This window comes from Poecilia reticulata, linkage group LG15 (assembly GCF_000633615.1).
Source record: "Poecilia reticulata strain Guanapo linkage group LG15, Guppy_female_1.0+MT, whole genome shotgun sequence".
In the NCBI taxonomy this organism is placed as follows: Eukaryota; Metazoa; Chordata; class Actinopteri; order Cyprinodontiformes; family Poeciliidae; genus Poecilia; species Poecilia reticulata.
In genome coordinates this window covers 16,543,196-16,568,963 of record NC_024345.1, presented here as the reverse complement: position 1 = coordinate 16,568,963, position 25,768 = coordinate 16,543,196, and the positions used below count along the sequence as shown (strand labels likewise).

At 39.9% G+C, this 25,768-nt stretch overlaps 1 protein-coding gene across 2 annotated transcripts; it reads left to right on the top strand.

The window, feature by feature from the left end:
- Positions 1–530: 530 nt before the first annotated feature.
- Positions 531–25,768, top strand: crtac1b (cartilage acidic protein 1b). 2 transcript variants are annotated; one of them, XM_008429627.2, is made up of 15 exons: positions 532–736; positions 4,857–5,047; positions 6,936–7,132; positions 7,482–7,618; positions 11,170–11,326; positions 13,668–13,802; positions 13,889–14,031; positions 17,470–17,606; positions 19,549–19,631; positions 20,034–20,134; positions 20,243–20,411; positions 21,127–21,272; positions 22,508–22,550; positions 22,651–22,794; positions 23,022–25,768. In XM_008429627.2, the coding sequence occupies exons 2-15, from the start codon at positions 4,863–4,865 to the stop codon at positions 23,135–23,137; spliced, it is 1,893 nt and encodes a 630-aa protein (XP_008427849.1). In that variant the 5' UTR covers positions 532–736; positions 4,857–4,862; the 3' UTR covers positions 23,138–25,768. The 2 variants fall into 2 exon arrangements, with proteins under 2 accessions (XP_008427850.1, XP_008427849.1); XM_008429628.2 differs by lacking the exon at positions 22,651–22,794 and having other exon boundaries at positions 531–736.

Sequence of the window (25,768 nt, the reverse complement as noted above, 5' to 3'; positions counted from 1 at the left end):
TAATGTTTTTCAGTTTTTTAACAAAAAATATGCACAACTTTACCATAAAGTAATTATTTTTAACATATAAAATACATAGATATTTCTGATTGTAACGTCACCAAATATGAAAAAAGTCCAAGTGGTTTCGAGTACTTTTGAAAACAGGTGTGATAGTGTGAGATTTTGTCAGAGAATTTTTGAGAATCTTCACTTAAAAGTCGATATTTTGTGCTTGAGTTTATGAAAAGTCGTTCATCCGATCGAGTCTGTAGCTACATATTAAAATTATAGAACAAAGGTTGGTAGACATCCCAGGACATCTAATAGCCTTTCGCCCATAAGCAGATGGAGCAGGATCTGAAGCATCCGAGTGAAGAGGCTGAACTCCGCATCTCCATCCCAGCTGCGCCCCCGGCTCCATCTGTAATCAACACCTGAAGACACGCCCACCTCTCGCTTTCCCAGCTCCCTCATTGGCTGTGTCTTTACATAGTCTGCAAGCTCTCAGGCTATTGGCCAAACTCTCACACCAACGATTTCATAAAGCAATTTTTCGTGGGAAGTTGTGTGAAAGCGTGTGTGTATGCGTGTGCGTGTGTGTGTGTAGGAAAAAAAAAACCCTTCAGATGTCCGCGGTATCAACGGCTCCAATTAGCCAACCTTTATACGCCGGGTGTGCGTTTCTCCCCGTTGTCCTCTGGCTGTCAATCGCTGCAGGATTTGTTGGGAGTTTTCGGAGCGCCTCTCTGCATCTGTGAGTACCTGAGTTTGCCCTCCTTACTCCGGCTTCAGAAACAAGCAGCGCTCGGCTGGATTGTGCTGCAGCGAAAGAAGCAAAAAAAGAAAGAAAGAAAAAAAAGTTGCTTTCAATTTGACCGTAACTTTTTGTCTGCGTTCCCCCCTCCGCCTCTCCTCAAAGCAAACAGTTAACCTTGATTAAGTCGCTTGCTAACAAAGTATACATGTTTTAATGAACCACCTGCAGTGGCGGTAATGGACACGGATGAAGTGGCGCTGCGCACCTTTAAGGTGCTGATGGAAAGAGAGTCAATTTGACAGAAGAGTAATGATTGCAGCAGTTGTATTTCAAGAAGATTTTCATGCTTACTTCTCCTGATTGTTGTTATTCCTTTACTAAAGAAAATAAATTTTAACAAAAAATTGTAGGTAGAAGCTCAGATATATATCTAGATAGTAGATAGATGGACTTGTTTTATTATAATAATTATTATTGTTTAGAATTATCAGAGTCATGTTTGCAGAAGTGGTGTCTTTTGTTAGTTTTCTTACTGTGAAAACTAACAAACATAACTGCACTTTGTGGTTATTTCATATAAATCGAGATTTATTTGATATATGAACATATGAACTAGTAATTACATATATATATATTAGATAGAAAGAGAGGGAGTTATGAACAAATCACTAAATAATTCACATTTTCTAAACTCATTTAATATCAAAAAATTATTTCCTGAAGTTTTCTAAAACGTAATCTTAAAGTAGCGTGCCTTGTGTCTTTGTTTCAATGGGAAGTTTAAGAAGTTCCATCCTGTTACCACTGTGATAAATAATAGACAAACTGAATATAAGTCCACTGTTACCTGCTAAAATAAGAGCAAATCACTGGTTTTGATGTAGTATAGTGTGTGTGTGTTCTGCAGTTAGGATTGTCCTTCGTAGGGTAAGAGCATCTGGAAGAGTGTGTTTGAAAGTGAAGATGTTGCTGGCTCTTTTGTCGCAGTGTTATCAGGATCAGAGCTGGGCAGGAACGCTCCAGAAAGCACATGCTGATGTTGCACGCTGTGGTAATGGCCTCTTACCGCTCGTATAAATAATCTAATGGAAAAACATCACTCGGCTTCAAACAGCATTGTTTTTTTTGTTTTTTTTCCCCAGCTCTTTTGTATGGTATTTGACTGGTTTGGAACAAATGTGTTGCTTCCCATTATTATTGTTGACCCTGCAGATATCTCACCGTAAAAACCTCAACGCGTACATGAAATGCTTTGTGGATCCATCACAGCTTCACTTGAGTGGGATGTCTAGGTTTTTACTGCACTGAATGTTGGGCAAAGCGATTCTGTGTCCTTGGCTGGATAATGTAATACCTCATGGCTTAATCAAATCAAAAAGGCCCCTGTGGTTTCAGCCAGCATTTTTTAAGTCTGAATTATAGAGGCTATATAACAGAGTTTTCGGGCAGATACTTAACTAAAAATGTACCATGGGAATGAAGCCATTCACGCTTTTTGATTCAAACATGCACAGTATCAAAAGTTTGCCATTGATTTGCCGGGTTCTCAGCAAAAAAAAATCAAAAAAATCACCATTTATCTGATGCACTTGCATAAGAACATTGAAAGACTTTCACACACTTACATGCAAGACAACGAAGCACTCATAATACTGTCTCTCATGTTTGTTTTAAACACCAAAGTCAAATATTTTTGGCAAACTTATTCCAAATACTGGTTAGCATGCAGCTTCCAAACACTTAATGGATTAACAAAGATGATGTATGTTGGTTTTTGGACCCTTCAAAATCTCCTTTGAATTTTTCTCTTTGGAAGTGATTTGATTTACATGGAACATGGATGCCCAGGACATCGCTGGTCAGTAAATACTGTACACAAAATTTAGTCTGCATGTTTACTCTTTTACGGCAAAATATTTGGCTGCAACACAGGCAATTACGCAGTGGCTCGCAATATGTCCACATAGCCAGTAGGTGACACTGTTCAGGACCCTGGAATGTGACTTTCTGTCACTTTTAGCTAAGGTCTGACATGAGCTGGATTAGATGTGTTTGAAATCAAACATTGCTTCTGGAAGTCATGCTAACTTGATAGTCAAAAGATGCTCTGAAATTTACAATATCCAACAAGATCTGAATTTGGAACCATCGACTCTTTACCTGTTATCAGATAAAGTTTGAAGCTGTCATAATTAACAGAGTCAAAGGAAATGTGTGACAGAAAATCATGTCATCTCTTGTTCTTTTTGGGCGGGGCTAAATTGATGTCAGCTAATTATCATGCCATGTGACCCACATATTCAGTAAATGCATCTTTCTAAGGCCGCATTTGATGACCAGTTAACGTGACAGTGATGTGATGAAGGCTGTCCGAATTCAAAGGGAAGGTCTGGTGTATCTTTCGCAGTCCATCCCAACCCAACCCAACCCAAGATGAATTGAGGGCTGAAAGGCAGATTTTTGTTTCTGGTAGAAAAGCAGATGAAACGGGAGTTAAAGTGGGAGAGGAGTAGAGTTTTAAATAAAGGTCTATTAAAATTTGGCAGTACGAAAGTTAAAAGCTGAAAGTGATTGTGCTTTTGTCACTTGCATGGACATGTTTTCCAACAAGATTTTTGTAAGAATAAATAAAAATAAATAAATTAGTAATAAAAAATGCAAGATTTTGGGCTCGAATTTTACCAACTTGTGTTTAGAGCTGCCATGTTAGTTGGAAGGACATACATTGAGGTAAGGGTGCGTTTAAATCTGAAGGCCAGACCACCCAGGACAGGTCATTGGAAGGATGCAACTCCTTAATTTGGATACACCCATAGAGATGTGTTAAGGACTGGAGTTTAATTACACATAAACTTAAATTAGCCCGAAGAATTCTAGGGGGCGCCGTGGGTCCATTTTGCGACACTCAGGAAAGATTTAACAGTGAAAAAAAAAAGAAAAAAAAAGCTGCTGGAGATTTTAACTGCAGGGTCAAATGGTCTGCAGCACAATTTTGCTTTTTCACTTTTCTCAACAATCCTTTTTTTTTTTACTTCTCACAAGTCTTTACTCTTAGTAATTTATACGTTAGCTCTTCTATCTCACATTGGGGTAAATTTCTCATTCTGCAAAACTGCTTCCTGAACTAGCCAGCTCATTTGTCATTTCACCCTGCTCTAATAGGGAGAAACTGCTGTTAATTAACCCTTCCTGCTAACAGCCACTGTCTACATTTCTGCCAGATAACCAGTGTGCATTATCGCAGCACAGCTTGCCTGCAAATTAGCGGCGGTCCCCAGCTGTATTTCTGCAGGTGTCAGCTGAGGTGCCTCCTCGACTTACTGCAGAGCATTACGCAAACAGCGCAATAGTTTTATCTCAAATTGAATTGTTGAAGAAGACGTTAAAGAGCCATACATCACTGGAACACTCAGAGCTGAGGGAAAGAATATGCAGCAGTCGGGAAGCGGAGGAGGGAGCGACTCATTGGTGTCACAGAAGGAATGACGAGGGATGAGTTCATAAATCCATGAAAAGAGAAAATCAAATCTTCAGCTTGTAAACACCTTTTACTGCGTGTGTGTGTGTGTAAATGAGGTGTGTGTAAAGTTTATTTTGGCTATGAGAAGGTGACCTGCCTTTTTTTTTCTTTCTCAGTAATTACATTCCTTCTATATTTTTTCCAAAATCCTATGCCTGAATGCTTTTACACACCAAACTGTTTTCAATCCGAACCTTTCATCCCCACTCAAAGATAAACACAAGTCTGAGTGAGCAGCACCTTATGCCTGGTGTATCAGGTTATATTGGTTTCCTCTTTGCTCACCAGAATGTTCGATTCATGTATGGATTTTCTGTCCTGTCCACATGTGATGGGTTGTTTAGATCTAAGACCTACAGAATGCGGCTGACTCGGAGATTGACCATTTTCTGTACGTCTTAACAAAACTAAGTACTCACAGGTCACAATAAGTTTTTAGACTTTGTATTTCCAACTAACAGAACAATTGTGTGAGCAGGTATAAAGTGAGTACGCTATTTTTGATTGCTCAAACATCACAGCCGACGGATTTTGACCGACAAAATAAAGAGTCAATCCAGTTTTTTGCAGGGGCAAATGGTGTATTTTACTCTTCAGGTGAGGATGCTGCTGTGCCTGCTTTTCTTCCTGTACGCCCACTCCTCGGCTCAGCGGTCGGAGCCCGTGTTCTCTGCTGTAACCAAGACCGCTCTCCGTCCGGACTACGAAAACAACCCCAGCCAGCTCAACTACGGCATGGCTGTCACTGACGTGGACGGCGACGGAGACCTGGAGATATTTGTGGCAGGGTGAGAGGAGTGTTTCTCTTTTCACTCACTGGCTTCTTGACCTTGATCCGATGTTTTAGGTGACCCACATATCCTTAAAAACAGCAACCGCTTAGAGTGCTACCTAACACTGAATACTAAAACCGAAATCCACTGTCACTTTCCAAAGGTAAACCTTTAAAACAAAGGTGAAAAACTAGAAGAGGGGACATTAAGGTGCCCTGAAGCTCACTCAACTGATGAAAATGGATGTGATTGAATAGAATGCCACTGATGGGAATAGCTTTGCAAGCCTCTTGCTATCCAATGAAGCAGCAATGAGATTCTCAATGCTTAACAGAATATAGATAAGCCCAAATGAGGGTGCTTACTAAATGTAATTTAGCCAAAACAACCTATTCAGCAGGTATCCCAGGAAGAGGATCATCCCACAGCCTTCTAGAGGATGTAATTTCATTTGCCATTAGGAGAATCTTTGCTTGAATAGCTTCCATATAGTTTATATTGCACCTGTGTTGCTGACCTCCAGTAATCATAACAATGATCACTTTAGGCATTTTTAATCTCACACAAGGATGTCTGGAACCTAAATATATTTCATGTGACTCATGCTGGAAATGATAAAGCAAACGTCTCAGACTGTTATTTATGAGGAGCTTATCAACTTCTTATGCTGTCAGGTTTTTTTTAGTCGTTCATGAAATTGTTTTATGATTTCATGATTTTCAGGTTGGTTTCTTTATTGTTGTCCAGGCTCCTTTGGAAGCTCAATTTGAAGGCAAGTCCTGTTCTGAACAGCAGATGGGAACAAAATTTGCCCGACTGGTTCACTACTTTTGATTGTTGGCAAATTTGATGTAACAAACCAATCTGACAGACAGAGATAAGTATTTATTTTAAAAAAGAAAATAATAATTTACGTTCCAAAGAAGTATTTCAGAAGTTCAAAATACCAAAGCTATGCTTATACAAAACTAACAAATTATTTTGAAGCTTAATGCCTCTCAGTTGGAAACATAATTATAACAGGCAGTTTGATCAACGGGCTCTTTAATCTACAATCTCAAATTCTGGGAATGAACATTGGTCACTTTTTAAGGTATACCACCTATGTGATTTCAAAATAAAATACAGAATAAAACATTTGAGTAACAGAGTTACCTATCTACTTCACAATTTACCATGTAACTGAATATGAGCTGATGCAACAATATGCCGATCTTTTACGAGAAGAATCCTGAACCCCGATTTGGTTCAAATCTAGTAATGTTTGCTTAGGTAGCATGTTGTAAATTCTGTATTAAATCCGACATAAAGGTGTTACCTTGTTAAGTATCCTTTTTTTTTTTTTTACAAGTTTCCAATCTCATACAGAAGAGGATTTGGGCCAATGGTATAAAAAAAAAAGAGAAGAAAAAGAAAAATCCTGATCTTAATCTAAGGAAGAAAAAAAAATAATTCTGACATTTTTCTAATAATTCTGACTTTAATACAGATGAGCACCTGGGAGCAACTGGCTCCATTTGAATTGCATGTTAGGAACACAAATCTTCTGGAAGAACTTCTTGGATTAAAAGTATTTTTATTTTTTTTATTTGGCCGAGAGGTCTCTGAAGATGACATTAAAGATGACTGCTACCAGGTGCCCATGTGCATTAAAATCAGAAAATTAATTTCTCTTTTTTTGTTTGTTTGTTTTTTTACTTATTGTTATTTGACTGGGTGCAGCATATCCCCTAATAAAGAAATACACGAATGAACAAATGAATAAAATCTAGTTTGACCAAATTCTGGCTGAGATAATAAAAAAGAAATCAAATAAGCAAGTTATTCGGTGAGCTTGCTTTCAGTCCACATGATTAGCTCCGATTTATGAATAGAGAAACGCTTTGTTTCCACATGTTCACAGATACAACGGTCCAAACCTGGTGCTGAAGTACGATAGACAGAGAAAAGGGCTTGTCAACATCGCCGTAGACGACCCGAGCTCCCCGTTCTATGCGCTCAGGGACCGTCAAGGCAATGCCATAGGAGTGACAGCGTGCGACATAGATGGAGATGGACGGGAGGAGATTTATGTCCTCAACAGCAACAATGCCTTCTCCGGTACAGTACAAGCTATTACAAAGGCACACGGTCTGCACACTGTATCCAAGGAGGAGAATCTGAAAGCAGTAACCGAACTTATCTCATCTGAGTCCTCATCAGATAACAGATAAGCTTTTGTGCAGCGATAAATCATAGAGAGGGCTGCAGTGAGCGCGCTGTTAACACTGCAGCACCGCCCCGTTGTCATTTTTCTGAAAACTCAATGTTCACATTTCTACCACGGCAACTCTACATTTCCTTTTCTATCACTTGGACTTGTCATTCTTCATGACCTTCCTCTTTACCTCACGCAAACTTACCATCTTTTTTTATTTTTTATTTTTTACCTCCTCACACCTACACGAAGGTCGGGCGACCTACTCAGACAAACTGTTCAAGTTTCGCAACGGTCGCTTCGAGGACCTGCTGAACGACGATATAAACGAGCACCGGGACGTGGCCAACCCCATGGCCGGGCGCTCTGTGGCCTGCATAGACAGAAAGGTATTTCGCACAAGCACGCACGCACGCACACACACACACACACACACACACATACACACACACACATACAGACCAGAGTACAGTATGAAGTCTGCTCTCCCCCCCCTGCACACACCCACTCCGGCTAGTAGTGTCTTCTACGTACATGCACGGTTGCTTCTGTTTGTTTACCAGTGATAAGTCATGCCCTGCCTACGCCGCCCTTCTCAGCATGTGCTCTGACAGTTCATTTGGGCGAATGGTGCGCTATTTTCTCTCCTCTGTCCATCGCGCCAGTGTAATTACAGAAGCAAAGGCTCGTTTGTTTTACAGAACGCATCCTACAAAGAGAGGAAGGGAGTGATGACTGCACGCTTCTGCTTCCTGCCTGTAGCTGCGTCCTCCTTTCTTTCATTTCTTTTGTTTTTATCCTTCTCTCACTTACATTTCCCCCCCCTCCCTGCTCTGACTGACACGCTCTGTCTTTGTCTCTTATCTCGCACACAAACACACACAGCTCTCCCTTCTAATAAGAGGATGGGATAAAGATAGTAATAGGCGAAAGAGGACAGCAGGGATTACAATAGTTTTTTCTTTCTTTTTTTTTCTTTTTTTTAACAGTCCCATCTCACTGAGCACTGATAGGAGGTGCAGGTGCCAAGTAGATCGGAAAGATATCTTCTTTAATAGCATAGTTCTTTTAGAAGAAGCCAAAAGCACTGATGCGCGCTCTTGCATGCCAGCTCGAGCAGATCCAAGCGTTCCTTTTTGCTGAGCGTGTTTTATTGGAACGTGTTCGGAGCGACTGCAGAGAGGAGCCAAAGTGTGCTGCGTTGTCAGCCGGGTGGTTAATGTGCTTGATCTTGTTTACCCATAAATAAAATGTTATCTTGTAGCAGACGAAGAGCATTTGTCATCGGGCCATCCCGTCTCTCCAGGTCTCCTTGAAGCTGACGTCCCATTATTATTCCTAAACGAACTGATGAGACTGACATATTGAGGCGTCTCACATGGGGCTGATGGATCGGCCCACTTTGAGCAGGACCCGGAGAAAATAAGTGGACTTTACAAGCTCAAATAAGAGATTAATGACAAATTTTGAGACGAATGACAAACAGTTTCTGTTGATAAAAAAAAAATAAAAAAAATGGTATTGCGTGTGTTAAGTCATTCATTTTTTTCTTTAAAGGCTTTGATTATTAACACATGCAGCTTTAGTGCTGGAACGTATGAGAGGCTGTCGTGACTGCCAGTCTCAGTGACAAGAATTAGCCTAGGGTGAAGACTTATTGAAAAATCATTGACTTTTAACTTTGTTAAGTAACAGCCACTAGCCTTCAGGTTTTTCATTACACTTAACTTTTTGTTTCATTTTTTTTTTTCATTTTTCCTTTATGTGTGTGTATTTCTGTGAAACGGCTCATCATATTGTGCACGGTAAAGTGGCATTTACACCAGCCCGACTTGTTTACCTTGCTTTCCACGTAGGAATACAGTAGGGTGAGCAAAAATGGTCAGATGGCTTTTATTTGTGTGGTCTTGCATACGTGCATGCATTCGTATTGATGGAAACACGTTAGGCCTGGTGGGAAAGCTCATTTAAATCGAGTGTATAGTCTATTAGTGTGGTTCCGTCTGTGAGTTTGTGTCTGCAGGGACTCTGACTGATAATGGAGTGTGAAATTAATCTCCAAAGGGAGGCAGAGCAAGAAGTGCCAGGCTGAGTAAGAGGGGACAAAGGGTAAAAAGCAGGGTGAATGGCGATGAAGGGAGAACAGAGAAGGTTTGATGAGGAAAAGGTGCTTAATAGATAGAGGAAATAAAAAAAGTAATTTAAATGGGGAAAAGTTCCTTCTCTCTTTTAGTGTAAATCAACAAACATCTCACTTATTTCACCCTGTTTTAGTTGAGGTCTCTGCATTGTCGGGCCAGACTGATGAAATTGGTTCTCATTGTCACTGTTGCGTGTTGAGAATCACTTCATTTTGTTCTCCACCCCTTGTTGTCAAAACCCCCACGGCGAACCTTTAGCGCCCCTCTGCATGCAAAGCCGTTGTGTGATTGGTCAGAATTTCACGGGAGTGTTTGTGTACGTGGAAAACAATCCCAAACTGCTCATCTTCCAGAAGCCAGTTTTTCAGCCAGTGAGCAGCATGGATAGTTTTGAGGATCAGTTGTCCCAACAGGAAGTACAACTGTTGGGCTAAAACATTAAAACCTGCTCAGTTCTGCTCCGCTGCAGCGACAAATGTCCCACCGACGCTTTCTGTTTTTTTTGTGTGTTTTTTTCTGATAACATGGAAAATAAAATATGATGTTGCAGCTTGTCATTCATCATTTCCTCCTCCTCCTCCTAACTTATGAACTTGTAAGAATTGCTCCTTTGCCGTATTCGCTAGGTTTTCTTTACTTTTGTAAACCACACTCATGTGGAAACACCACGAGGTAAACTGATTCGGGAGGGTTTTCACAGGAACTCGACTCCGGACCGTGTGGACCGTGAAGGGTGCATGGGAAAATGAACGTCCCATGCACCCGACCATAGTTGGGTGCATGGTTGCACCCAACTGACCATAGTTGGGCTTCGGTCTGACCATTCCAGGACGTTTAAAAATAAAGTTGCAGGTAAAGGGAAAAGTTCTTAGGGAGCCAGTGACACAATGAGCAATCAAATATTAAATATAAACGTTCAGAGCTTTACATGTAAGAATAATTGTACATTTTTTTCTGCATTCTGCAGGAAACCAATAAAGGCAAAGCTAAAACTTTCTTTTTTCTTCTTCTTCTTCATCAGAACTGTTACTGCAGCATTTTAGACCAGCTGAACGCTTTTCCTGGCAATAAAACATTACAATAGTCAAGCATAGAAGTTAATTATGCATTTTGTAGCTTTTATTAATCACTCTTGCCAACAGGGAACTTTTTTTCCCAATTTGAGCTCATTTACAGCAATATTGTGGAAAAAAAGAGAGCAAAGTACGCTTTAGAGAATAACTATGGTGTGCCATATAGAAGCAATTCCCAATTCCATATGGATTTAGACTACATTATCCAACAAAATAAACATATGTGCCCTCAAATAAATGGGAAACATCACAGAGGCATGGTTGTTTAAAAGTCAGAACATTCAGATGAGAAAAGGTTTTTAAGCCCCAGGTCTGTTTCTGGACTGAAATCTGAGCCATCTTTGTTTCTTTTTTTACTCATACTGACCTTTTTCCACTGTAAACTGAATTTTGCAACAATCATTGCTGCAATGTCAATTCAGAGAAGCAAAACAGAGAAACAAGAGATAGGAAAGGTTGCCTTTGCTAATAAACATGTTAAAATTGAAATGTCATTTCCATGCTTGACCTTTTGATCTTCAACCACTTAGCCTTACTTCCAGAGGAATTTTTATTTAATCAGAAGTATCTGGTTCATATGTTCGAGTTAAGTGGCGGCAATAAATGTTACCTCTGAAGCTCCCAGAAAGGTCAAACGACCGAGTTGTTTTCTCACATGTCTGAGTTTGTGCTTTAAAATGACAACAGATGTAATTGAATGAAAACAGCACGTGTTTTTTTCTGCAGGGTACCGGCCGCTATGCTATCTATATCGCCAACTACGCCAGCGGAAACGTGGGACCTCACGCTCTCATAGAGATGGACGAGGCAGCCAGTGACCTCTCCAAGGGAGTCGTTGCCCTCTCCAACATTGCAGAGCAAGCTGGAGTTAACAAACTAATTGGTGGGTGTCAAGAGCTTATGGAGACTGTGAAATAGGTCTTGATGATTTGTTTGTGCTACCTGCCCTTAAAGTGTTATCAATGCTGACATCTGTCGTAAAGAGTCTGCCTTTAGTTGCCGTAGATTCTACGACAAAAAAGTCAAATATGAGCAATAGAGCTCGGTTCTCCAGAGAGGGAGAAAAGCAAGAAGGGAGTAAATGAGAACGTCTTTCGGTTCTATTATGTTTTCACAAAGACTTTAGTAGAGCATTTACTGGAAGGCAGGAAATTATATCAAATCAGCTGCCCATAAATAATAACGTTCTCAATGTATTTATAGGTGTAACTTGAAGAAAATACCCTTCAAGCTATGTGTGCTGTTTTTCCTAATTTTGGAAATGGCCACGTGAAAATAGCTAACCTCCTAAATTCGCTCATATTAGTAAACAAAACTAGTAAAGACCGGTATTCAGACAAACAACCGAAGATCAGCCAAGGTTATCTTTTCACTATACAAACTTAATGTTACAGAAATAGCAAAAAGTGGCATCTTGGACTCACCAGGTCTTCTAGCTCCTTGACAGCAATATGATCAGAAGAGAAGTCTTTAGAAAATAACTTTTTATGTCCATACGATCACCAAGCGTGGAATCCGCCAAACCTCACTGGAGCCTGGACCATGTGCTTTGATCAGACAAAATTAAAGTTGAGTGTTTTAACAGCAAATACTTCATGTAAGTCTGGCATGAAACACGGGGTGGATATTTGGAAAAGTACTATTTGTCCGCTGTTAATGGAGGATAATGTGTGATGGAGTGTGCTGGTGTCTCTTTCCAAGGGCCATCAGCACCTTGTCTGAGCCAATGGCATTCTGAAGCCTTTGAAATAATAATAAAAAAAATATTTTAAATACAAATATGGTGACCTGTGCCAGAAAAGTGAAAATGTGTTGTCCCTGCATCTTTCAGCAGCATGTTGATCTAAAACATCTGGCCAGTTGGCTACAAGGGTTTACCAGACACAACATGCTGAAAAGGCCTGAATAGTTCAAAGAGCTAAATCCAATTTATATCCAGTTAAACGTCTTAGCATAGGCTTTGTGTTCTTTTGATGTTAGTCTTTTGAAGTATTTTATTTTAGTTACAAATCTGTGGTTTTATGAATACTTTTTTCTTTAATAGATATTTTGTTTTCCTGAATTTATTTCTGCATTTTCTTTAAAACTGTTCAAATGAGTTCAAAACTTTTGCCAGCCGTCTGTTCTTTCATTTTAGAGCTCTAAAACCAGAACTCCCTCATCTCTGTGACTCAATTCAAGCTCGCTATACAGCCAGTGATGTATAGAAAAGTGGAGCAGTAAATGCCAGAAAGGCCCAACCTAAGTATGATTTGTTTCCTCATAACCAAGAGTGAGATCACCTGTTAATGAAACTTTATTGTAACCACTGAAAAGTCCTTGATGTTGATGTTCCACTGAGTTTCGAAAATGGGCAATGACTTTGTGTTTGAGAGCGACAGAATGAAGCTTTATCATCTCTGGATCGTTTTCTTTTTTTTTTTTTTTTTCACGTGAAGGACATCATCTGATCCACCCAGGGGGCCAGAGCGAGCTGGTTCACAGTTACCGTGAGTGATGTTAGCTGGACGGCTTTGTCATCAGACTGCTGTTAATCAGAGCAGACGGACAGCCTGTGAAGTTGTATATCTGATGGTTACATATCTCTGGAGAGGCGTTTCGTGGTTTATTGCTGTTGGGGGCAAGTGATATTTGTCCGGGCTGATGAAGCGGGCCAGTAAATCAGGCGCAGGGCCTGACTCACTCACAGCACTGACTCTGCACGGAGAAAGGGCAATCAAAGCCCCGTCAGCTATATAATTAAACTCTGCTGGTCTGAGATGAAACTCTCTAGCAAGATGCATTTACTTTATAGGAAGTCATTGGAAAATCATGGGGTGATATTCGCTGTGATTTTTTTTTCCCCCCATCTTGGTGATTAAACTACTGCTAGTCTTTGGTTAATGCAAAACATCTCAGTATGTGTTGTATCACTGGTCCGCTGTATTTGTTTGCACTTGTACTTCCCTTGTAGTTATTTACCTGTGTTTGTAGCCATCAGAATTAGAGTCTGTGTCAGCAAAAACACGCCCTACACTGTTCGAAGTAAATGGACCGAAAAGACACTAATGATCTCTTATAATTCCCTTCTGTTATGGAGCCGATCTCTCTCCCGTTGTTCAGTACAGTATTTCACCTTCCCAGTTTTATTTTTATTTTTTCTTTCAAAAACTTCTTCTCTGTTTAACTAGCTGCCTTATTTTGTCTCACTGAGGGACCTTCTCTCGATGTATCCATCTGCACAGGCGGGAGAGGCGTGGTGGTGGGGCCAATTGTTAGTCAAACTCTATCTGATATCTTCTGCGACAATGAGTACGGATCCAACTTCCTGTTCAGAAACAACGGCGATGGAACTTTTACGGATGTTGCGCAGCAGGCTGGTAAGGGACATGCAGTGTAAGTTTTGAAGAAACTAAACACGTCTAGGCTTTGGAGTATGAAAGAACCTTTGGGTATATACTTCCAGGAGTGGAGGACCCCATGCAGCATGGCAGAGGGGTGGCACTGGCAGATTTTAACCGCGACGGCAGGACTGACATCGTGTACGGGAACTGGAATGGACCTCACCGCCTGTACATACAGCTAAACAACCGCAAGCAGAAATTTAAGGTGAAATGATGTCTTTAAAAAAAATAAAAAATCCTGTATGTGGTTCCACAAAACAAACAAAATTTGAATGGCTTATGATCCAAAAGTTCACGCATACATGCACATAATTTAGAAAATACAAGATGAAGTAATTTTTTTATCATTATTATTTTACAATTATTTTCTAAACTAAAAACGTCTGAAAGTTTTGTTTCTCAGAGAATATGGCTTATTAATGATAAATATAAAACTGTAAGCTGGTACCATTAGGAGAACCTGACCAGTGAAGAATGGATAAATAATAACACAATAATAAACAAAAAACTGTTATAAATATTAGCAATTTTGTAATTACTTAATTATGGAGTAACTTTATGGAATGTGGGGACTTCATTGACAGAAATAGTGCAAATTTAAAACTCACTAGCAGCTCTGTGCATAATCCAGACAACAGATTTTATCATGTTGTCTTTGAGCATGGTCAAATCTCGATCAGTGATTCCCACAATCAAAAACCACATTTCACATCCTGAAGTATATCTCAGGTTGTTACTCTCCATTTGTTCTCCTCTGATCAAAATCAATGTCTAATGAGAAACCAGGACAAAATCAGCAAATCTAAACTGTTATCACAGTGAACATGTTCTTGTTAGGTGCCAACAATTGGCTAACGCATTAGCACCTCTCATGGGGCTTCAGTTTGGGTTTAAGTGGTATTTAAAGGCTCCTGTGATTTACTCCATCAATGACCAGCGTTGTGCATGTGTTGTTTGGGGTCTTTATGCCACTCGGCTGCAGACACGGAGGAATGAGCTGTGCTGTGTGTGAATCTGCAGACCTTTCCATTCATGCTCGGTGACCTACCTCTCGCTGTCTGCCCCCACATCATTTATACAGGAGATAAACGTCACAGGAGCCATTTTTATATGGGTCAAGTATGGGGTTAATGTGTGATACTTAGCCCCAAGACTATTCAATCATACCAACACACACGTCTCAACTCTTCCACACTCTTGCGGATAAGACAAACAAAATTAGGGCATAGTGATTTCCTGTATGACAACAAGTTAAATCTCAAGCCAACAACATATTCAGACACCAGAAAAGCTGAGACGTTTCCATATTATCCAATATTGACCTTTGGCTTGCATAATGAAGCTGTTGTATCACTTCAATAACCAACACTTAAATCGGGCTGAGCCAGCAGCTTGTCTTGGTAATGGAAAGTGCAGATTGGGCCTTTTTTATGTTTAATTAAAATCTGTTAGATAGGTTACTCTTTACAGTAGGTTGGAAACCTGCATATATATACACACACACACACATACACGCCCACACATCCAATACATAAAATCAATTTATATATTTGGAAGATGGCCTTAGCAGAAGTCATACAATTTTTCTTGTTTATTGAAAATGCACTTAAAGTGAGATTCTGTTGTTGCAAATAAGGTATTTTAATAAAAAAGCTTTTTGTGAGGACATTTGTAGGGAATTTGATTTATTACATATAATTGTGATCAATTATCACTTATTTTATTACAGCTTTTTACTCAATCACCGCAGAACAAAATAAAAGTACTTTATTGTAGAAGCATTCCTATCACATTTTTTTCACATTTTGTCATTAGGAAACATCAGTGTATTTTGTAGGGATATTTGTCTGACAGATAACAAAATGTGTACATAATTGTGAAAAGTGTCAAGAAAATAGTGCATAGTACCATTCCCCCCCCCCCGCAAGTACAAATCTGAAGTGTTGTCCATTTGTATTCAGATCCTGAGTTAACAGTTTGCAGAAACAGAAAGTTTATCGATTCTTTTCCATAGTTAGGTCATCATCAGTCAGACTGGATGGAGAGAATCTGTAATCAGAAAAATCGTACCACAAATAGATAAAACAGGTTAAGGTACGCTTACAGCTCCCTCCATCATCCTATCTGCTCCAACCACTTCCCGCATCCCCTTTACAGAGAAAACATCCCCACAGCATGATGCTGCCACCACCATTTTTCACTCGGGGTATGGGTTGTAGACCGATACTGTTTTACATGTAGGCACAAGTGTCTGTACTTAATATTGAATTTCACTCTCATCTGACAAAATGCTGAGAGTGAAATGATCTGCCGCCGGCCGCTTGGCACAGATTCCTCTTTTTTTGATGGTAATTAATTGCAGTGGATTTTATCTAAAAGTGCAATAATAAATAATTCAGTAAATTAAAATGTGTACTAACTTCAACACGTACACTTGCTCCATGTCGTGATGGATCCAATTTTCAACTCAAAATGTTAATGTAATGTTTATTTGCTAAGATTTTTTGTCTCTGCACTTAAGCAAGTGACACAGTAAATGTAGTTGTTCCCTCGGCGCCTCAGACAGCCATCCCCTCTCCTTCACCTGAGCAGGAGAAGGTCAATGTGGGCGGCCCCTACCTCTGCAGCTTTATGAGCCTTATAATTAAAACAGGGAGTAAATACTGGGAGGAGTGAAGGACCGCTCTATAACTCTTTCAAGACTTATCACCAGCTCACTGAAGCGAGGACATATCTGTTACTTCGTCATGCAAAAACTCAGCTACTGCAGAAACTTTTCCTTAGGAAGTGGAGTAGAGGGGAGGCGTCTAACCTGTTTGCCCCATGTCTAAAACAGACTAAGAAATACTTTTTTCAACTATGTTTCCCTGTAACTATTACTGCTGTGGTATGGAGAGGAGCATAACTGAGGGAGCCATGGGCTAGAAATGGCAAAATAATAGTAGACACATCAGGTACGCCTTAACCTAAACGGGATGCATCTAAACACAAGGGTACAAAGGAAAAAACTAAGACCAAATGTGATAAATTGGGCTATAAAGTGGCTTATAGATAAAACAGCTTGTGAATATGACTCAACATGCAAGAGAAACCAGATTAGCAGAATATAACACAGCGGAAACTCCGAACAGAACCGAAACAACACACGGAAAAGTCAGCAAAATTACTTTTGCTGTACTTCCATGTCCCAACTGGTCAGAAAATGGAATGAGATATCTGGAAATGTCAACTGGAAAAATCTGGAATTTTGAAACCCTGTAAAAATATCGGCTTATAGCAAGACACTGTCATACTTCTGTTGTACTTAAGCAGCCATTTCTGTTTACAGACAAGCACTCAGCTCTGTCAAGCTGCCATTTTCTCGTATCAACAATATATTTGTGTTTTTATTTTGTGCTCTGCTCTTTAAAGCAATAATACATCACTGACAGTGATTGTTTATGCAAAAAAATACACACGTTGCATCACAGATAAAATACTTTTTCTCGAAGTCAATATGCATTTGGAGAGGATTATTCAAACTCTAAGCAAGACCTTACATGTGAACAGTATTAAATAAATACAAATGATGTGAAGATGAATGAATGCACATACTCAATAGAAAAATGGCACTTGTTTTCTCTCCTGTTCCCCTTTTCCTCAGGACATAGCCTCCCAGAAGTTTTCCATGCCATCTCCGGTGCGAACAGTCATTGTTGCTGACTTTGATAATGACAACGAGTTGGAGGTGTTCTTCAATAACATCGCCTACAGGGGACCCTCAGCCAACAGACTCTTTAGGTACTGACAGTGAGTGAAACCCAAACACTTTTAGGTGTTCCCACTGCAAATATGAGATTTATGACCTTATGCTTAAAGGGCACTTTGATGAGGAGGTGAATAAAATGCTCTTGTGTTTTGATTTAATATTCTAATGCTATGCTTGAAAGCTGCAGGGAATTTAAATTTTCAGGAAAAGGATAGTTATCTAGTCTGGCGTCCCGCCTCTTCCTTCTTCCTTCTTCACACACGAATGATTCTTTCATTAAGACAGTTTTAAGATCTTTCTTTGTTCATGGTTTGGTTTCCTCTCTAGATAATATTAATTAACTCGGTGCTCAAAATGTGCAAAACGTGTGATTGGTTGACTGATAGCAAAATGAACCCTTTCCTCTCTGAGTAAAATCTGATTTGGCAAAGTTGTTTGAACAGGATTCAAATTTCAGTTCACACAGAATATCAGTAATCAGTCTATTCACCAAAGATCTCCCGGATCAGAATATTTCTCCACGCCAGGTCACCCAAGAAAAATATTATCTTTCTGGTCTGAAAGAGGTCACTACTTCACAGCCAGTGGCTCAGCCATTGTCAGATGAACAAGCTTATTTTTTTTCTCCTCTTTGGCGCAGAAAAAAAATAAATAAAAACATGCTTGAACAAGCTAATTAATCCAGTACAACAAATCAATATCAAGCTGATGTTAGTGCTATAGCAGCTAAAATCACCACATTAGTGGCTCTAAGAATGTGGAACTCTCACTTTCATGCATGGTGGTCAGCATGGTAGGCAGCTATTCAGCCATTTGTTCTGGATGTGTGTGGTTGTTGATGGTATCCTTGCATACAGCACGCTTGGCTGGTTTGTAGTGTGTCACTGTTCATAACCACCAATATGTAAGTTAACAGAAAACTTCAAACGCAGAAAAACAGCATTCAAAGACGGTAATTGGACTCAATTTATATAGCACCTTTCGAGCTATACTGACCACTTAAGCTACTTTACACTACAGATCCATTCAGCAATTTGCACACATTTATGCACAGATTGGTGAGCACCTTGGGCTCACGACAGGAGGAAACTGGAATTGAACCGTCAGCTTTCCAATTGCAAGAACTGAATTGGAAAGCCACTGAGCAACATACGTCCAAAACCAATTGATAACCATAGACGAAAATTATTAGGAGCATTTTTAAGTATTGGTTTTACAATGAAAAGAAATTGAACTGTCCAATAAAGTGGACATCATGCATTATTAGCTGTGCTGTGAAAAAGTACTTGCCTCTTCTGTTTCGTCACACTTAGATGTTTCAGATCATCAAACAAATTTAAATATTGGACAAAGATAAACTGAGTAAATAAATAAAAGTCGTTTTCAAATGATGATTTTATTCATTCAAGGGACAAGATATCCAAATCAACCTGTGACTATTAGGAAAAGTAATTGCCTCTCTTGTTAAATCCTCAATAACAGGGAATTAATCTACAATGCTTAGATTGCTGAGTTCAGTTTCACAGGCCAAATCCAGGCCTTAAACTATGTCTGCATATTTTGGAATTAAAACTGAAACAGTTTGTTAAGAAAGGCCAAAAAAATAGACATGACTCCTTTACATTGTGTTGACTGGTCCTAGTCCCTAGTCGAGGATATTATCTATCCTCAGCTCTGTGTTTGTATTATAAAGTTTTATAATGTTCTTTTTGATTTTATGCAACCAAAAGACCAGCTTGGGAAAGGTATAACTTTTTAGCACAGCCTATAAATTCTGCAGAATTCAGTATTTTTATTTATTACTTAATATTTCTTCTGGAACAAATAAACTAAAGGTAAATAAACATGTCTCTGCAGTGTGCCATCGAGTGAAATAAAATAAGTGCATGTAAATTGATTTTTAGTTTTTCTATGTTTTAGTGGTAATGCTTTGATGCTGTGCAGAGATGTGAAGGTAACGTTGTGCCTTTGTAGGGTGAGCAGGAGAGAACATTCAGACCCCCAGATAGAAGAGTTGAACATTGGTGAGGCCGCAGAACCTGATGGACGAGGAACTGGTAATCTTCTCAAAACAATCAATAACCTTTATTTGTACGACTCTGTTATTATCTGAGGACATGCCTATCAAGTCTAATGAAACGGAAAATTAAATCTGATTAAGATATTTTTGTTGAAGTTGTGAAAGGCGGAAAAAAACCATGTATTTTGTTGTTACATTAACAACAAAATACGTATGAACACAAAATGAACACATCAAGGAAATCTGAAAGTCTCATATGGTAGTACCACATCTAACCACTAGATGACACCAATGCTCCACTTTTGAAAATGTGTTCCCCTTCCTATCTTTTTCACATTGTCACCTTGTTATTCTTGAGTTATGTGCATATCTTCGCTGATGAGGATAGTGATTGTTGTAAAGCCTGCTTCCTGAAGTGTTTATTGTGATGGGCCTCCAGGAGCCATAGCCACAGATATTGATGGTGACGGCCGTCTGGAACTGGTGGTGTCTCATGGCGAAAGCGCAGCACAGCCGCTGTCTGTCTACAGAGTCAATCAGGTGAGTGTGCTGGTCTTAAATAGCATTTTATATTCTGTAGGCTGGTCAAGCATAAGTCATCCTTCCCTGACCCATCTCCTCCTCCTCCTCTTCCTCATCATGTGTCAGGGCCTCACTAACTCATGGCTCCGAGTGATTCCCCGAACCAAGTTTGGAGCTTTTGCCCGAGGAGCTAAAGTGGTTGTCTACACAAAGAAAAGCGGCCCACACACACGGATTATTGATGGGGGCTCAGGGTATCTGTGTGAGATGGAACCTGTCGCTCACTTTGGCCTTGGTAAGATCACATTTAAAGAACCAAATAGCCCTTCATCCGGCTAAATCTGCTCCTCTGTGAGGCCCCAACTACTAAGTTTTGCACTATATTAACAGCCATTTTTTTATTTGACATGTTCTAAAATAACATACTTCATTTTCTAAATTATTCCGAGATTAGATGCTAACAGAGGGAAAGAAAAAAGAAAAGTATGGAAAGCATGTTTTTAATCCTTTGAGCTCTCTGGTCTCTCTCAGTTCTGCACCAGGGCTTGCAAAGAAAAGGTCGGCTCCTGTGGCCTTCACATTACACTCTGCAGCAGCAAACTTTCCAAAACGTTGTAACTTTAGATAGGACCTCCAGACTTTCAGGGAGTTATACATGATACACCCTGCAGCGCTGTGAGAGGGTGTCATCTCGGTTCAGAACAGGTGAAATAGTCTCTGGCTCCCTGGCAGTGCACCTGTCTGGCAGGGTTACTGAAGATCTGTTTACATTAAAAATGCCACTTTAATTAAGATCCACAAAGGCTCCCGGGAGATGAGCTTTCTCTGTGCCTGATTAAAACAGTTAATGATGGGAAGAGAGTGCAACGAAGTCCCCTAAAAGGAGACAAAGATGGAAGAGTCATGACTGTCAACACAGTAAATTGTTGCTCTATAGATTCGCTGAGCTCACATAACCTCTTTCTGTGTGTGCATCATATCTACCTGAAATCATTTTGTTACTTAAACAGGTAGGGATGTGGCCACAAATGTTGAAGTGTACTGGCCAGATGGGCGCTCAATAGCCCGTCCTCTGGAGCCTTCAGAGATCAACTCAGTGCTGGAGATCCCCTACCCAAAAGATGAGGAGGAAGTCACTCCTACTGCGGAAATCGAGGTACAGAACACAACATGAAGCTCTGGTTGAACTTGATGGTTTAAGACATATAATTGGCTATTTTAGGAACAGCACAGTGACACTCTTCCAGTTTCATGTGGTGCCTTACAAAAGTATTCACACCCCATGAGCTTTTTTCCATTGTGTCACATCTTGTGGGATTTGTATGTGATAGATCAACATGTAAATTGGTTTCCTATATTTTGTGTGCTTCTATTCAGCCTGTTGGAGAGTCCATACTTTGCATAAACACTCTTAGCTTTTTTTGGGGGAGTTCGGGGGGCATTCTCAAGCAGCTTTACACATCTGGACAATAAAGTAAAGTTCTTCTTTGCAAAGTAGATCAACTGCTGTCAGATTGGATAGATATGATGTGGCATTTTGCATGTAGGCCAAACAAAAAAATGGTTGTGGTCTCATTTAACAAATTACAAACTGGGCATCACATGGCTTCTTCTATGATCCTCAAAGAACAGCAGTGTTTAGTGTAGTGTTAGTGAGTGTTAATCTGCACACAGGTTGACTCTGTTTAACAAGCAGGTTAGTTCTGAAGGTAATTGTTGCAGTGGATATTATTTAAGGATATCAAATTAAAGTCCATCTCCTGCATTTCTCACCCTCCCCACTGTCTAAGTGGCTTCAGTGCAATCCACATGCTCTAGTAGTGTTTGGTTGTCCCCAGTCTGTCTGGTCTGACTTCAAATTAAGCTTCTGGTAGCGGCCAGTTGATTAGACATAAAAAAATTAAGTGGGTAGACTGCATGCCACCATTTCCGTTTAGTTTTTTCTTTAAAAAAAAATAAAAAAATGGAAACAGTGTTCACTTTATACCTCATTTATGCATTGCATTGTGTCTTTTACATAAAATCCAAATGAATTTCACTGAAGTTTGCTTTCTGGACAGAGGGTGAAAAAGGACACAGAGTTCAAATTGCATTACAGGATACAATATTCCAGGAGGAACCAGGTTTGACAAGGAAGCAAGTAAAGTTTATCAGATGATGTACTGCAAACCCCACAATATTACGCTGCTACTTGGTTAAAACTGATTAGTTTTTTTTGCCAGTTCGGTTTTAGCTAAAGAAAATGCTGCCCAATTTAAGCTAGTTCTCTGTTATTTTTAAGTCGGCTGTAGAATCTGAAGATGCAGTTCAGAGAATGCGATATTTACTGTGAACATATTAATGGACTGTAAATATATATATTTTTTGCTTCACATCAATTGTGCTTTACAGTGCGGTCATGGATTTGCTCTAAACGAGTTTGGCCGTTGCACAGGTAAGCAGACCTCATTTATTTTCCCTTCATGATCTTCGTCTCCTTGTGTGAGTCTCCTTCAGTCAAGCGTCTTTGCCTTCCTCGCCTTCCCCATCCCTAGATAAAGATGAATGCACCCAGTTCCCCTCTATGTGCCCCTCCGACCGTCCCATCTGCACTAATACCTACGGCAGCTATAAATGCCGTGCCAAGAAGAGATGCAACCAGGGCTTTGAGCCCAATGACGATGGGTCTGCCTGTGTGGGTGAGTTGTCCTGACAAAATGAATTGCTGGATTGCCCAAGATCAGGAGAACAAAGGAAGCTCCGTGAGAAAACGAGAGGCTATAATTGCATTGGTGTTTGGGTGAAGGCTTAGCCTTGCTAACATTTCTCTGACCATTTCCCCTTTCCACACTTGTTATCTTGCATCAGTCTAAATGAGTTGCTGCCTGACAGTTTTCCACCCTCTGTTTCTCGTTTTGCTTTGCAGCCCAGGTGGCTTACTTTGGAAGGACGCACTCTTCGGGGGAATGCAATGCTTTCCATATGCTTACTCTCACTCTGCTACCCGTCATCTCGACTCATCTGCAGATAGGACTGCTGTAGCTTTACTCTCGTCTCCTCCGCTCCGAGCGGAGATGTACAGAAACTGTGTGCAAACTTTTCTCTGAGAAATATCCTCCCACTTCTTCACCACGAAGCTCTGCTGTCTTTTCTCCATCGGTTACTGTATATACCTGCTTGTCACCGCTGCTGTATTTTACCCTGTGGCTCCTGGCCTCCTCTGGGAGCTTCGCTGTGAGCTGCAGAGATCAGAACTGTCACCTGTGGACCCCTGATTTCATCGCCTGGCATTCAAAGTGTGACCTGAACTGAGGCCAAGCCAATAAGGGAAGCTTTAGTATACCCCCCCCCCCCGGACATACAGAGATGAATCCACAGAGCATGTTTATTGGAGACATCCCACCTGTATCTCTGCCATACCACAATGTGTATTAATCATTACAGATCATTCTCACCTTGATTATGTGTTTGCTGAAAAGCGAATGAATACAAAGCTTTAGGTCGCGTGTGTGTTTATGTAAGTGTGGGCGACGTGTGGGTGCCTGATTGTGCGTGGTCCAATGAAGTGTTCAGGTACAGAAACATACGCCGGACCATCTGTCGCCAATGGCAGGACACATTTCCTTTTGTTTATTTTTTTTTTTTTAAGAATAAATTATTAAATAAAATGGAGCAGAAAACGGATGCAAGGCTGTGTGAGTGTGTGTGTGTGTGTGTGTGTGTGTGGAGAAATGCATACAGAGTGTGAGACTACATCTGATGATTTGAATGAAACAAACACTGAAATGAAGTCACGGGAAGATGTAGGGAAGATTTACAATACTTTACAATGTTGGCTTATTTTTCACACCAGCATCAACATGTTGATCAATTCACACTAAAATCTGCCTTTGCAATTTCAAGTGTACAAATCAAAATTTGTGTATTGCCATTATATTTTTTGCACATCCCAAATGTATATCGTTTAATATTGCATTGTTTATTTTTGAATTTTGACCCCGAGCCATATGCCCAAGGAAAACCGTCTAGATTTGCCCCTGAGGTTTTGTGGCAGTGTAGTTAATTTTTCAACAATCAAACCTTTAAGTTGAGAGCAAGTCATAAAACAAGCAGAACTCTTTATTGTTCTGAAAATATGTATGCTTCAATATGTTTTTACATTGCTATGTCCTGAGAAACAAAACAAAACAAAAAAATATATACTATACTGTGGTCAAAAAGATGGCAAAAAAATAGAAATGGTGAAGATACTAACAACATCTTGATGGACAGCTTGACCGTTCCATTGCTTTTCTGCAGGGAAGTGTCAGCTCATGGATGCACTTTAGGTTCAAAAGGTATTTCTAACAGAAATGTGAACCCTCTGTCATTTTACAGATACTATTTAGAATATTTCTTTATGCCCTTGGACTTACCAAAGTTCTTCTCTGTCAAGATGATTTCAGATGCACCGAGTAATCCGGAGGCTCGTTCTTTACGGAGCTCTGTACATGACTAAAAAATGATTTATTGTGTGTTTCTGTCAGGAGACTATGAATTGCTCACAGGTGGCGTTTTATTCTACCAGCTTTTTATCATCTATAAAGATGCACCAAAATATTTAGCAGCACCCACTGTAATATAAGTCCTGAATGTTTCATAGTATCAGTTTATCAGCGACATATTTTTTTTTTTTCCTGAAAAATAAAATGGCAGCAGTCCATTAAAAAGACAATAAACTAAAAGTCACTTATATTTTAATATGTTTTCACTGACATATTTGTCGGACAATTGACCAGAGGCTGCTGCGAAGGTGAAACTTTAGAGTCAAGAAGAAAGGAAACTTTTTTTCTTTTTTTTTTTCCCCGCGGACGGACTCGGTTTCCTGACCGAGAAATGAAATGTAATCTTCCATTTTGCAGGATGGGTCAGCTAAATACGTTGGAAGGACACGGCTGAACGTGTTCCAACGTTACTTCAGAGCTTTTCTTTCCATAAAAATCATGACAGCTCTCATTACTTCAGCTGGCTGTGTGATTCCAATTTGTTCATTTTCTTTTAAGCGTCTTTTTGAAATCACTTGTTTGTTGAAACTTAGCTGATGCCAACATTTGCTGCAGATGTTACAATACAGAAAATGATCCGAATCCTTATTGCATGTACATTTTATCATCTAAAACTAAATGAAATGTGTACAATGTTTTTGTGGGTTCTGCCTTTCTAAACCCAGAGGGCGTCTCTGAAATCAGATATTGTCAGGTCACAGATTTGTGTCCAGTGAGAGAGACTTGGTTGAACTTGAAGAAAATGAATAAATGTAAAATATTCCACAAAGATGCATCGGGTTGTGCTACCAACTTGTTTTTAGCAGGCAGCCAATATTTTAAGTGGGAGAAGAAAAATACAGGTGCAGGTTTTACCTATGAACTATACCTAGGTAGGGAGGCTGATGTGTTTGTCACAATGAGTAGCAGTGCAGGTTTATGTCCATGATTCCCCACCTGTTTGTTCCAACATGTCCTTGTGTTTAAAATAAAACCTGAAACTCAATGTACAGGCTGTGGATTATGACAAAGTCCTGTAGGCATAGCCATGGGAACACACGGGGTTGCCATAACATCTCTAAGGTGACATAGTGGATAAATGTAGCATAACACTTTATTTGACGGGGTGTGCATAAGACTAACATGACAC

Bases quoted from the DNA above. Each gene is read 5' to 3' on its own strand.
- crtac1b (XM_008429627.2), top strand. From the start codon at position 4,863: ATGCTGCTGTGCCTGCTTTTCTTCCTGTACGCCCACTCCTCGGCTCAG. The intron at 7,619-11,169 runs GTATTTCGCACA...TTTTTTCTGCAG, and splicing joins TGGCCTGCATAGACAGAAAG to GGTACCGGCCGCTATGCTAT. The intron at 20,412-21,126 runs GTAAGATCACAT...TTACTTAAACAG, and splicing joins TGTCGCTCACTTTGGCCTTG to GTAGGGATGTGGCCACAAAT.